General features: G+C 33.7%; 5 protein-coding genes across 5 annotated transcripts; 1 reads left to right on the top strand and 4 right to left on the bottom strand.

The window, feature by feature from the left end:
- Nucleotides 1-1478: 1478 nt before the first annotated feature.
- Nucleotides 1479-2717, bottom strand: Kpol_1070p12 (CBM21 domain-containing protein; the record flags this gene model as incomplete). Its single annotated transcript, XM_001643938.1, has 1 exon — nt 1479-2717. One exon carries the CDS (start codon nt 2715-2717, stop codon nt 1479-1481), a length of 1239 nt encoding a protein of 412 aa, XP_001643988.1.
- Nucleotides 2718-4438: 1721 nt separating this feature from the next.
- Kpol_1070p11 (F-box/WD repeat-containing protein) lies at nt 4439-6439 on the bottom strand (the record flags this gene model as incomplete). Its single annotated transcript, XM_001643937.1, has 1 exon — nt 4439-6439. One exon carries the CDS (start codon nt 6437-6439, stop codon nt 4439-4441), a length of 2001 nt encoding a protein of 666 aa, XP_001643987.1.
- Nucleotides 6440-8131: 1692 nt separating this feature from the next.
- Nucleotides 8132-8923, bottom strand: SPO7 (Nem1-Spo7 phosphatase regulatory subunit SPO7; the record flags this gene model as incomplete). Its single annotated transcript, XM_001643936.1, has 1 exon — nt 8132-8923. The coding sequence occupies one exon, from the start codon at nt 8921-8923 to the stop codon at nt 8132-8134; it is 792 nt and encodes a 263-aa protein (XP_001643986.1).
- A 538-nt stretch (nt 8924-9461) lies between these two features.
- MDM10 (Mdm10p) lies at nt 9462-10727 on the top strand (the record flags this gene model as incomplete). The annotated part of the gene is made up of 1 exon (XM_001643935.1): nt 9462-10727. The coding sequence occupies one exon, from the start codon at nt 9462-9464 to the stop codon at nt 10725-10727; it is 1266 nt and encodes a 421-aa protein (XP_001643985.1).
- An 85-nt stretch (nt 10728-10812) lies between these two features.
- On the bottom strand, nt 10813-13050 carry SWC3 (Swc3p; the record flags this gene model as incomplete). The annotated part of the gene is made up of 1 exon (XM_001643934.1): nt 10813-13050. The coding sequence occupies one exon, from the start codon at nt 13048-13050 to the stop codon at nt 10813-10815; it is 2238 nt and encodes a 745-aa protein (XP_001643984.1).
- Nucleotides 13051-13446: the final 396 nt, after the last annotated feature.

The following is a 13446-nucleotide window of genomic DNA, read 5'->3' as shown; positions in this document are numbered from 1 at the left end:
ATATTGGATAGTATAGTGTAGTGTAGTGCAGTGTAGTGTAGTATAGTGTAGTATAGTATAGTATAGTGTTATGGGATGGAAGTCCTTGGGGAGCTTATCAGGTAATTTGTAATGTTTTTGTTAAAGATGCAGTCTATCAAGCTAAGTATTTAATTTTTTTATTAATTTTTAATAAATAGATGTTTGCCTTTTGCAGTGGTTGTGTATACAGTTCAGTACAAAACTTGGCATATTTGCGAGAGTAGAGGTTCAACCATGCCCATTTTGTTAGATGAGTCCAAGGATTGGGATAGGATAGGATTGGGAGATAGGGCCCAGTCAGTGAAAACAAAACAAAACAAAACAAGACGAAAGGAAGGGAAGGGAAGGGAAGGGAAACAAAAAGAGACGAGACGAGACGAGACGAGAGGGCAGCAACAGCGAATTATCCATTCGAGAAGTGAAGAGAGAAGACAAGCACGAGCACGAGCGCAGTTAGGTTGAGTTGACATTTGCTTCAAAATCTGTCAACGAACAGCAAATTTCGAAAAAACAGCTCAAAGGCAGCGCCGGCCGGAGAAAGAACAAGCAGTGTGCGTGAGTGTCTCTGTGTGTGTAAGTTTTTTATTTTAATTTATGCAACACGACACGATGGGCATCGCGCCGAGAAGAGGGGAGGGGAGGGGGTGGAAGAAGAAGGGGGGAGTTTTTTGTTTTGTTTTGTTTTGTTGCGTTGCGTTGTTTTCTGGTCTGCGTGGGCCCGCCGTCGGTTGTGGCCCGTTAAAATGTCTGTGTTTGTGTTTGTGTCTGTGTGTGTTGTCAGAAGGGGTTCTTGTGTTTGTCTCACTGGACTGTTTTTCGGTTGCTGTTTGGGCAGTAGCGTGACGCGAAGGGGGGGGTCCCTAACTAGTGCAACTGGAAAGGGTGTCTCTCGTGTGAAGGCATACATCTCATTGCGGTGATGGACGATAAACAATCACTACAATATCAATAACAACAACAATTGGACCACAATCTCACAACCGCTTGAAACTTTGTTTGGTTAGGGTGATCGTCTCTGTGACTACAACGGAGAAACAAGACACACAAGAGAGGGAATTAATAATTTATTATTGATTGAGTGATTGAGTGATTGATTCGAAGTCGGGTTTTATCTTCTACCTATCCCCTTCCCCTTCCCCTTCGCATCGTCCCAAACGGTGCTCTATCCATCGTTGGCTGCCTTTTAAAGTTTTAAATTAAACTTGAATTCGTACTAGTAGTATATCTTATGTTATGTTATGTTATGTTATGTTATGTTATGTTATGTTATGTTATGTTATGTTATGTTATGTACCGTATAAAAATTAAAATTTATACAAATCTACTCAACTCATTTCATTAGGACTTAGATTTAGATTTAGATTTAGATTGAGATACTGCTTTCCTACATATATTGCATTGTGGTCGGCTATATGAGACTTTTTATTTTCTGTCTTGTCCCTCTTCTCTCCCCTTCTCTAATAACGTATCGTAACTTTATAATTCTTATCGTTGTTATTATCCCAGTACTCCCTCATGGAATTATCGTTCTCTACTCCAGATACAAAATGAATGCAGAATTCTAAACTGTTATGTGCGTCTTCATACAAATTGCATGTCTCAATAATAAATTGAAACATATCCATATTAGTACTGGGTAATATCGAATCTCCAGTTCCTATATATTGCGCTTGCATGTCGTGATACGTGACCCAATTGTTCCAGGTATACCGTATCTTTACCACTTTCTGATAATGGAAATTCTTCACAAGGACTCTGCCAATTAAATATATCCCTCTTCTCTCCCTCTTCAACGTCAACTCTTCCAAAAATACTGGATCGTTATTAGCTAGCTTGATGAAAATATTCACTTTCAACCGGCTAGGTCCATTGATCGTCTCCAGCGTAGCAAAATTAGCCTTACCTAACGTCAACTCTTCTCCAGTACTAAACGTTGCTCGTCCTCTCTCAACAACACGACTCTTCTTGCTCTCTTCTTCTCTTGCTTTCTTAATCTTGTTCACCAACTCGGCTTGCATCCTCGTCTTGCGGAGCCTCTTGCTCGCATCAACCATCATCTTCGTCTTGAGGTCCTTCTCGTTATTCACACTATCATCTATCACCTGACCGCCAGCATCAACAATTCGCAACTCGTTATGATTGTCCTCATTCAATTCCAACATTTCAACATTTTGCACCATTATATCAAGTGGACTCTCATCCTTGTGGAAATACGTTATCGGTGTAGCCTGGTCGAAATGAACACTCTTACTTCTCATTAACGGCAACCGCAACGATTCCCTCTCTTCTTCTTGCGCCAACGATGATAAATTGGGCGTGCTGGGAACCGATTTAGATCTGTACTTTAATGAAGGCTTCACCAATTCCCCGGATTTCTTGTATATTGGTTCAGGTTCAAAGCCTTCGAAATCCGTCACTAACGAATTGCTTGAAGTGTCAATTTTCAATGGTTCTAATTCCGGGGTTTCAATTCTCCTTACCTCTGTTTCCTCCATTTTGTAATCCCATATTTTCTTGTTTAAATTGGTATTACGTTCCAGTTCATCAGCATCAGTTCTTTTATAACAACTATGAAAACTCTTGACTCGTTGTGGTTTATGCAAATATTGTATTGAATTCGGTACTTCTCCTTCATGCACCTCTTCACTCTTCCTGTCAATGAATCCCTTCTTCTTATTCTCTGCCTTGATATACATCACTCCTTCCTTATATATATGTATTAAAGAATCAAAAGAAAAAAAATAAAATAAATAGACAAAGAACAATTATCCTAAGTTTTTTATTCTTTTTTTCTTAAAATATTATGTACAATTCACTCTCGAACGATAAATACTCTATTACTTCGATGTGCTTTACTTTATACTTCCTTAACACTCTGATATATATCTGTTTTTTTATAATCCCATACCACCTAACAGCCTCACCTAAATCAACTTGATTACAATTCTTTAAAATGAACAATATATAACCAAGAAAAAGTAAAAATAAAAGTAAAAATAAAAATAACGTAGAATTGCGTCACACAACAGCCTATACCCAAATTAATAAAATTCACCCACTCACACCAAAACCAAGTCCAAAACCAAGTTATCTTGCATCTTCAATCAAAAAGCATAGAACTCCAACGCAATAAAATAATAAACTACAATAATCAATTACATATACATATATATATATATATATATATATATACATTCATATACACACCATACACACACTCATCTATATATATATATATGTATATATATTTATATATGTAAGTGTATATAAATATATAGAACTGTATTACTGTATGTGTGTTTGTAAGTATGTAAGTACGTATGTGTAGGTAAAATATATGGAATATTAAGAGACTTAACTATACTGTTACTTAATCATCATCACCAGAATTATACATATCATGCAATACTGAGTACACTTTTTTAGTTTCGAAAAACCGAAAAGTAAAGACATCCAGTGAGAGAAACCAGTTTAATGCCCCTTACAACTGGCAAATGAGAAGGAAACAGCTTAGCTAGATATTGAATTGGTGGGTAGCCAGTCGACTGTCGTAAATTCGGCGAATAAGAACCAACCAAGAAGAAGAGAGAGCGAGAGCACAATGTGTGTATGCTATAAGCTATAAAACCGATTAGGCAGCACCTATCTGCCCGTGATATCAAGACAGCTAATTCGATTCGATTTCGTAAGAACTTCAGAGGGGAGTAAGCCTTTAAAAAACAATAAAAGAGAGGATACCAAAGGCCTTTTTAGAGGTTTTTAGAAGATGTTTACGAGAGGATGAGGATTGAGGATTGAGGACGAGGGGGGAAGCAGAGAGAGAGAGAGAGAGAGAGAGAGGAAGATGATATGGATTGTTGGGATGGAGGGATGGAGGAAAAGGAAGGATGGGGGGTTAGACGAGGATGGTAAGGCCAGTCAATGCTTGATGGGTGGCTCGGGGGCCATCACCTAAGGAAGTATATTTTAATGGTTTCATCTTCAAGGTTAATATGTTGGTGTTAATGTTATTGTACATTGATGTTAACATTATTCTGCAATTTTTTTTTTTTGCTTGGATTGTTAATGAAGAATAATATATTGTTGTATATACTAATGAAGAAGAAAGTATTTAAAAAATGTGTATGTAAAAGAAATATTTGTATAGTTTTGAAAGGGCAGTGCTAGTTTGTAGTATAGCGTTATGAGGTTTGGGATGGCATCGTTTCGATTCGAATCCATTTAATTTGAGATAGTGCGTGTGCATATACATGTACGTACGTACCTACGTCCTCTTGTATGAGTGTCATATTATTATTATCATGGCGATAATTTAATAGTAACAAAGATTTATATTTTCCTTCTTTTTTATTTTTTTTAATTAACTTCGTACAATATTAAATTCTTGATGTGTGTGTACCTTCAATGGGGTTGATGCTTATGGTAATGTGTCTCCATCAAACCTGAACATCTTAACACATCCAAGTTCATCGCCACAGAAAAATTCAGAATCTCCAATTCCTACGCAGGCAATAGGGGGTGCTGTAGTAGATTTATTGGTATTCGTTGCTGCCGTATTGACAACTTCGTTATTTGAGGAGGTATCGTTACTATTATTATTACCTGAATTTGTTACATGCGTAACGGAATGTTCAGAAAATTTACCACCTGCAAATGTATGCATGCATTTACCACTTTGTAAGTCCCATATTTTAATTGTACCATCATGAGAACCACTTATAATACGAAAATTATCCGCAGCAATGTCCCAAACCCCTTCTACATGACCGAATTGTGTACGAATGCAGTTGCCTGTCTTGACATCCCATAATTTAATTGTATTATCTAAAGAGCATGACAATAAATGTGTAGGATACGGTAAACTTTCATCTAACTTGACATTTTCACTAGTATCTTCTTCGTCGTTAGATTCTTGTGTTTCACTACTACTTAAGTTATCAGGCACTTGATCAACTACTAAATTCTCCACATCTAAAATAGTTAGTGGAATAACTTTTTGAACTTGGCCAACATGTCCTCTAAACACTTTTAAACATGAGTTAGATCTGATATCCCACATCCTAATTGTAGTGTCATCACTGCAACTAAAACACGAGAAACTCTTTGGATGTAATTTAACACAGTTAACCCATTCTGTATGCCCTCTCAATGTATAGCAGGCTCTAGATTCAATATGCCAAACTTTAACCGTTTTATCTGCACTACCAGAAACAATAATTTTCTTATATGAATCAATACTCATAACACTATCAGTATGCCCTCTGTATGTGGAAATACATTCACCTGTAACATAATTCCAAACTCTAATAGTCTTGTCCAAAGATCCAGTGATTAATTTTTGATCGTCAAAATGTAACGTTTTTACACCATCTCCATTACCTGTCAGTCTTCTTAACAGTTTGCCAGTACTTAGATCCCAAATGGCAATTGTGGAATCGTATGAACCCGTGAATAGAAGACGGTAATTGAATTGTAAAGTTAAAACACCATCCATATGACCTTTGAATTCCTGTAATATGAAATTTCCCTTTCTCCAGTTATATTCAACCTTGTACCTTTCTCTATAAATTACCTTCCATGGTTTAGTTTTACATGGTACGGGCTGGTTACCTTCATCATAATTGCTATGACTATTATTGTTATTTTTATTATTTTTATTATTAATACTATGATTATTATGATTATGATTAATATTACTATGACTATGATTGGTATTATTACTAATATCCTCTATGCTGTTTTGTGCATTTGAAGTACCTGATGGTTGAACTTCCACAATGCCATTATGCTGATTAATATTGGTTCTGGGAGGCATACACCTTGCTCTTTTCATATGCAACAAGGGCAACCCCCACCCACAGTTCGGACATTTCCTATCAATATGCTGTTCGCAGAGTCGATACCATACCCTATCATCATCTGCCAAATTTTTCCAGCTTCGACAAACAATTGCGGCATTACAAAGAGATTGGCAATCTAGATAGCTGAGTATCTTCAGTGAAATCTCTTGCGGCAACGTGGAAATGAAATCAATCTTAATCATATTGGAAACCTGCGACATGACATAAGATAATTGTGGGAAACAACTTGATGCTAAAAGGCCATCGAATATTAGCTTCCTTAATTTATCATTTGATTTAGTAAACACAGAAATAATATTGTGAACATCCGATTGTTCTTGCCTATTTAACTTGGATATCCTATCATTGAAATCAGAAAACCGTTTCAGATCTTGTTTATAACAAAGTTTCTTCGTAGGTGAACTTTTATTTTCAGGATTATGTCTGTAACAAAACCTAGTAAAATTATACTGGGGTGGTTTTAACAATTCTCCTTTACTATGGTTTGAATCCGGAGCTTTTCTCTTCCTCGACATCATCTCATCGTGATTGTCACCCTTATCTATATCCTTCCCCATCCAAAATCACCTATATTTAAAGACCTATTATTAATATATGTATATATAATTCTTGATGTAGCTGCTTATCTCCCTCCCTGTATACTCCAGTTAAACGTTTTAATATGAACACTCTTCAAAATCAAAGTCCTTGCTGGCTAAAGAATGATCTATTAACCCAAAATATATTATAAAAAGCTTAAGAATAACGAAAAACCTAAAAATTTAAATCAAAAAAATAAAAAATACAGTAACCAAAGCACACTGTTTTCCAACCTTCTCCAAATAAAATCAAGACCAATATCACCCGTTCTTCCAATACTTTTAAACTACAAATTGTTCATCTTAATCTTATATATATTTTATTTATATGGATATGTTTTATAAAAATATATCCCAATCCATACATTAAAGAAAAATATCGATATCTGTTTGTTGCCTTTAATTTTTTATTAAATTTCCACAAATTTCATCCCGTAATGATATCAGCAAGGCACTGTGGATTTTAGAGAAATTCACGTGACTAGGATCAAGTAATGGGAACAGGCAGACAGACAGAAGCAATTAGAAGGTGGGATGAGATGAGATGAGATGAGATGAGATGAGGATGGGATGGGATGGGATGAAATAGGATGGAATAGGATGAGGTATATTACAGGATTAGATAGAGGGTATTTGCCGTTTCTGTTAAGGGTGATGACGTTGAGAATGGGTATATACAATTTATTAGATATCAGTTAGTGTTATATATGTATCTATCGATAGGTGTGCGTGAACATGTATATGGGTTCATATAGTGTCCATCTAGGTTTACTTTCTAATGTGATGGTGGTGGTGGTGGTGGAGGAGTATTAATAGAAAAGGGAAGTTCATTAACAATGTTCGTTAAGATTATTCAGTATATGCGCCCTAATCACATCGATCTTTAGATGCACATTACCCGGAATTGCCGAACTTTGAAAAATATTTCGAATCGACTTTCGAATATTTAAACGTGGATCTGATTTGATTAAAATGGTTTAGTTTTATTCCAATTATTGTTGTCTATTTCATTTTAAAAGGTTTCAAAAGGGTAAGAAAACCATTTAAGTAGATTGTAAACAATCACAGACTAATAGGATTGGACATTTTCCAGATGGAAAACTGCATACAATGAAATAAATCGAACATTCTTTAAATAATTATTTTTTTTTCAAAGTGAATGTGAACGTGAATGTAAAAGTTTGATTCAAACTTTTATTCTTATTGTTGCAGCCATTCTTAATCCAAGTAGGTGATTTGTAGGATATCACTTGATGTACATGCTACCTCTTCCTTTTGTAGATATTTGAATGATGATATGAATGGTTCAGAATTGAAAAAAAAAACATCCAAGAGATTGAGTGTTTTACGTGTTGAGACAAATTATACCGTTTACTCAGAACCGCTACACTGATTTTATCTATACATTTCATTCTTCTTCAAGTTATAATTAATTGCATGGAGATAGATTGAAAGAATTGGAAGACATGGGAGGGAGTCACTTCTTGTTGAACGTACTAACTAAATTATGTAATATTTGAATTTATGTTCTTGTATCGTATGCATATCACGTGATAGTATCGATCCATAATAATTACTATAGTTACTATACTTGTTGCTTATTTACTATGTATATGTATATTTTATTCCCACATGAAAAATCGTTATCGATTGGAGAGCTTTCCAAGATCTCTATTTCTTTTTTTCGGTTTTACCTTCTGATGAAGTTTTACGTCTTCTTGCACCTTCTCTTGCCCAAAACTCGTCTCTATAAATTTCCCAGCCTTCTCGTATCTCTGAACTGAAAGCTCTTGGGTTCAACACTAATTTAACATCAACTGCTCCAACTCTTGGTTGTGATCGTATTTTAACATTTTTAAAAAATCTGGTCATGAAATTAGTTTCTTTACAATAAAATACACTTCTTAATGTATACAGTGCAATTCTTGCAATTAATCGACAGAGATATCTGATAATATCGATTATATAATCATTAATACTGTTCTCAACTTTTACTACTTTAACATTGAATTGTCTAATGCCCTTATTAGTTATATTAAAAAATTTCCTTGGTATTACAATGGTTCTTCTATATTCACCACTAAGATGGAATAAAACAAACGTCACTACTATAAATATGATCCCCATCTTCAAAACCGATCGCGGTAGTCCCTTCCTACTACTTTCAAACCTTTCATTATCAAAATATAATGCATAGATCGAATAAGTTGCAATGGCAAATAAAAATGTCAAAAATATTGTAAACTTCCATTTCAATATTTTTTGTTCTCTAGCTTGCCTTCTTAAATCATCCTCCAATATTAGTAAATTCCTAAATATCATAGAAGCTGGAGAAATATCATTACTAGTCTTGATATTACCCCGTCCACTTGAAGCTTTACTATTAGATCTTTTACGAACTGTATTCTTACTAGGAGTGAGGTACCCATCTAAATTCGAAGTCACCAAAACTTCCTTCTCCATATTATAAATATATCTCTATGTATATGTACAGAACTTCGACTCTTCTAGACTTTTCAAGAACCCAAATCAAAAATAAACCAAAACAAATCAAAAACCCCACAACCAATAACTACTCAACAACACTACAATGCGTCAACACCAACTTAATATATCTATCCTTTACAGAACTTAGATCAAAAATCCTTACAACAATTAAAATCAACCAATTCCAATTTCGATATCTTAAACGTCCTGGCTTCTTATAACATTAATTTTATATAAAATCGTTTGATGTCCGAAATGATATCAATTTTTCATATATTCGAAAAGTATCATCAACATCTCATCGATATAAGATACTAGTGCAAGGGTCAAGATATTTATTAGTATAGTTATATAGTTTTCAATTATCAATTGATTGTTAAGGGTCAGGTCAAGGTTAAACAATTTGTAATTTCTCTTTGTTTCTTTGTCCTTTTCAATCTTCTGATTTTAATTGAGGTAAAATTGCAAACTATTGAGAGTACAACTTTTGTTTTAGTATTATTCTTTTTGTATAATGATAGAATACATGAATTATGTCATAAAATCCTTACAATCTAACAATGATTACGAGCATTTGACTTTATCTTCAAGATCCTTATTGAATTTTAAAATACCCAATGCATTTAAGTTTCAATTGTCTAATAAATCAACTCCTTATACTTACAATACCATTGATATTTCGACGAATAAAGTTATAAATGGATCCATTACATACCTTTATACAGATGCAAAGGGATTAGATAAATTGATAAAAGATTCGCATAATATAAACATCCAATCAATTGTGGAAACTTATAATCATCATTGTAAAACTTTAAATATTAATAAACAGAATGTAGATTTTAAGTCATTATATTATGGAAGGATGTATTATCCAAATTCTCATCTAGAAGGTATGATTATTAAAAAATTTACTACCAACACTCAAGTGGTATTGAAATGGGTAAGTAGTTTCAATAGTTGCAATATAATTACTGGGTATTTCCAAAAATATGGGAAAAGAAATTTTCAAGAGTTAATTGTATCATCAAATGACTTCTTATGTGGTTATAGATTTTTACATAATTTCATTGAACAGCCATCCAAGTTGAATAATTCCCTTTACAATAATTCATACATTTCATTAGGTGGTGAATTTTGGTTAGCCATAAGCACTTTATCCCCCACTTGTGCTACTACCTTAAGATACTGTACACATTCTGCAACTACAGGAAGACCTTTAACTCTGACGCTATCGTTCAATCCATTATTTGGTCATTTGTCATCTACTTATTCTGCAAAGACAAGTTCAAATTCAGCATTTTGTGTTCAATACGATTTTAATTTGTATTCAATCGATTCAAATTTATCTCTTGGTTGTGAATTATGGAAACAAAATGAATTGATTCAAAATGTATCTCAAGAAAAATCTAAAAAGCAAGAAATCCAAGTTCCGCCAAATTTCTATAATAATAACTCGAATGATGCAAAGCAAAAAAGAATTTTAAATGATTTAAATACTACTTTTGAATCATCTTTAAAGAAAATAGATAAAGAAAGAGCGGTAATTGAAAATTTTGAAACTGATCTTTATAATAAGGATTTTACAAGTGTATGGAAATTTAGCACTTCATTACGTGATAAAAACTTATGCATCCTATGGGATGGAAAGTTTAAAGGGTTTCTATTATCTGCTGGTACAGAACTAATTAGAATTAATACAAATAATGAAAATAATTCTCAGAGCTTAGTTAAATTCTATCCCGCTAAATTGGGTTTACAATTACAATTTTCAACATGATTGTTGATAATAATACACATGTACATAAATATATATATATACTTGTATTACAATGAAAAATAATGAATGCCGTATTAATGAATCTTTACTGTCTCCTATGCCTTTTACTGCTCAATCCTGCCTCATATTCCACCAATTCATACCTAATATTCTCAGCCAAATCTTTGTCTTCATAACCATCCAGCTGATACCATAAATTATACCCAGTTAACCTCGTCCCAGTTTCTAAAATACTTTTCATTATATTTTGAACTTTTTCCAAGGAATCTACACTATTCATTACAATTGGTGTATATTTCTTGTGGATATCCTTTAATGTAATGGTCATAGGTGTGTACAAAGGAGTCGGACAACCTCTCTCTTCGTATACATTATATTGGTCAATGATAGTTTTCTTCTTTTCTTCATCTCTAACTCCTTTTAGTAGATCTTTTATTCTTCTATTTTTATACCTATTGATTTCTTTGCTATTATGTACCAAAATCCATGACAATATGAATTCATTTTCTTCACCCTCTACCAATTCTATAATGGCTTCCCTTGGTAATCTATATCTTGAATTAGTATATTCTTGGTATTCAAGTACTAGCTCAGAATCATCAACATATTTTAGTTGAAATGCCGTTAGCTGCATCTCCTTTTCTTCAGCCTCAACTTCTGGGTCTTTACTTTTGCGCCCTTTTCTTTTAGGTTTATCAGATTTCTTCTCAGTTCTTGATTCTGTAATCTCAGAAATATCCTTATTTTCTTCTTTGATATCTGCCGTGCTTTCTTTACTATCTGGGGAATCCTCGTCGTTCTCAGACAAGTCCTCTTCATTATCTATAAATTTTTCTTCATTTCTTGATGTTAAAACTTCTTGATTGTCATCCTCCTTAGGAACTGTCATATTATCCTTTTCAGGTATAGCAGTTCCATTTTCTTCTTCTTTAGAATTGTCACCACTATTTTTGGTGCCATTTTTATTTACTACTTCTTCAGCAGAAGTTTTTGAGTCGTTATTATTTTCAGTCTTTGAATCCGGATTTGAAGTCTGAGTCTCTGGATTAGGTTTTGCCTTAGTATCCAAACCATTCTTTTCATCTAAGTTAGACATAGCTTTTTCATCTGATACAGATACTTCATTTTCATCAGATTTAACATCCTTTGCATTGGCTTGCTTCGAATCTTTTGAATCCAATTTCATCTCTGAACCTTTCGGAGACTCCACAGCTTCCTTTGAAGTATCAGATTTTGAAGTACTTGGCTTTGATTTTGTTTCTGTAGTTAACTGAGGTTTTGGAGTTTTAACAGTTGGCGGTTTCCACCCAGGAGGAGCAGGCATATTTCTTGCTACTTCGATATAGAATTTAAACTTTTCAACTTGCTCCAATGTAGCTTCACCCTTTGCTACCTTGCTCATAAGATTGTTTAATTTTGGGTTTCTTTGGGCCATTAAATTTAAGTTTGCAATCATTTTAGGGTCATTCACTGTATTCTTTGCTGGCGTAGGTGCTTTTTTTGTTGTTGTCGAAGTTGCAGCTGGTTTTACTACCTTATTAGCAAGTGCTGCCTTCTTCAGCTTCTTCTGTTCTTCTTTAATTCTTTTTTGTTCTTCTTTCTTCTTCAATTTTAGCATTTCTTGTTCTGCTTTAACTTTTAATTTCATCTCTTTTTGCAATTGGGCCTTTTTCTCTTTCTCTTGCTTCCTTATTAGCTGTTTCTGCTTTCTTTCTTCCATCCTCTTCTTCTTTTCCTCAGCATCATTCTTCTTCTTATCCTCTTTCATTTTTTTCTTTAGATCCTGTTCTTCTTGCCATTTTATTTCTGCTTGTTCGTTTTTCAAAATGAACAATCTAGCAGGGAAAGTATGAGGCCCAGCAATCATTCTACAATCACACATTTTTTGCATTCTCTCCCTTATCATAAAATTATTCGTATCATCTTCTTTAATATTAGTTCCATCATCTTTTGTAGTTTTGATTGGTTTTGTCCAATATACTTCAAACATTTCACCATGAGTCCAAGTGTTCCTAGAAGTAATCAATGAATTATAAAGAACCCCAGAATTCTTAACTGATAAAGGATGGACAAGAGCTGAATTATATTGAGGTATTTCTGTACTGGCAGGTAAATCAGAAACAAGTTCAAATGGTCTACCTGTTACATTGTTTTTTATAGTAGTTGAATTTTGTCCATAAGTATCCAATTCCTTATCAGCGTCATCGTCATCATCATTCCCATTTCTACGTTTCCTTTTACCACGTCTTGAAACAGGACTTGGCTGCTCTTCTGCAGGTAGATCAAGTTCTTTCTTTACTCTGTTTCGTAGCTTAACAGGCATTATTTCCTTAAGTTTCTGTTCAGAATAGAAATAAATAAAAAAAAAACTATAATTAATAGAACACGAATAATAAAATCAAACCAAGCTACTTAATAACACATCCAGTAGTCCCATATAGCCTATAATCAACGTTAATCAACTGAGTTAAAGTTTGTTAAAAGGGTAAAGTATAATCAAACTAGTGTTAAATAGATGATTTCCTTGGTATTATCGATGGTATCTTAAATATTTTGAAGAAAGTTCAGTAGACATTTTCTAAACACCGGGTAACATATTTATTCTATATATAAGAAGATAAGTGAAGAGAGACATAAAACAACCAGTCAGCAGTCGAATGAACGTTTCAATAAATCAGTTCACAACAACAGTAATGAAAATCCATGCATTATATATGCT

This window comes from Vanderwaltozyma polyspora, genomic scaffold (assembly GCF_000150035.1).
Source record: "Vanderwaltozyma polyspora DSM 70294 KpolScaffold1070 genomic scaffold, whole genome shotgun sequence".
NCBI classification, from domain to species: domain Eukaryota; kingdom Fungi; phylum Ascomycota; class Saccharomycetes; order Saccharomycetales; family Saccharomycetaceae; genus Vanderwaltozyma; species Vanderwaltozyma polyspora.
The sequence above is the reverse complement of the archived record's forward strand: the minus strand, read 5'-3'. Positions and strand labels throughout refer to the sequence as shown.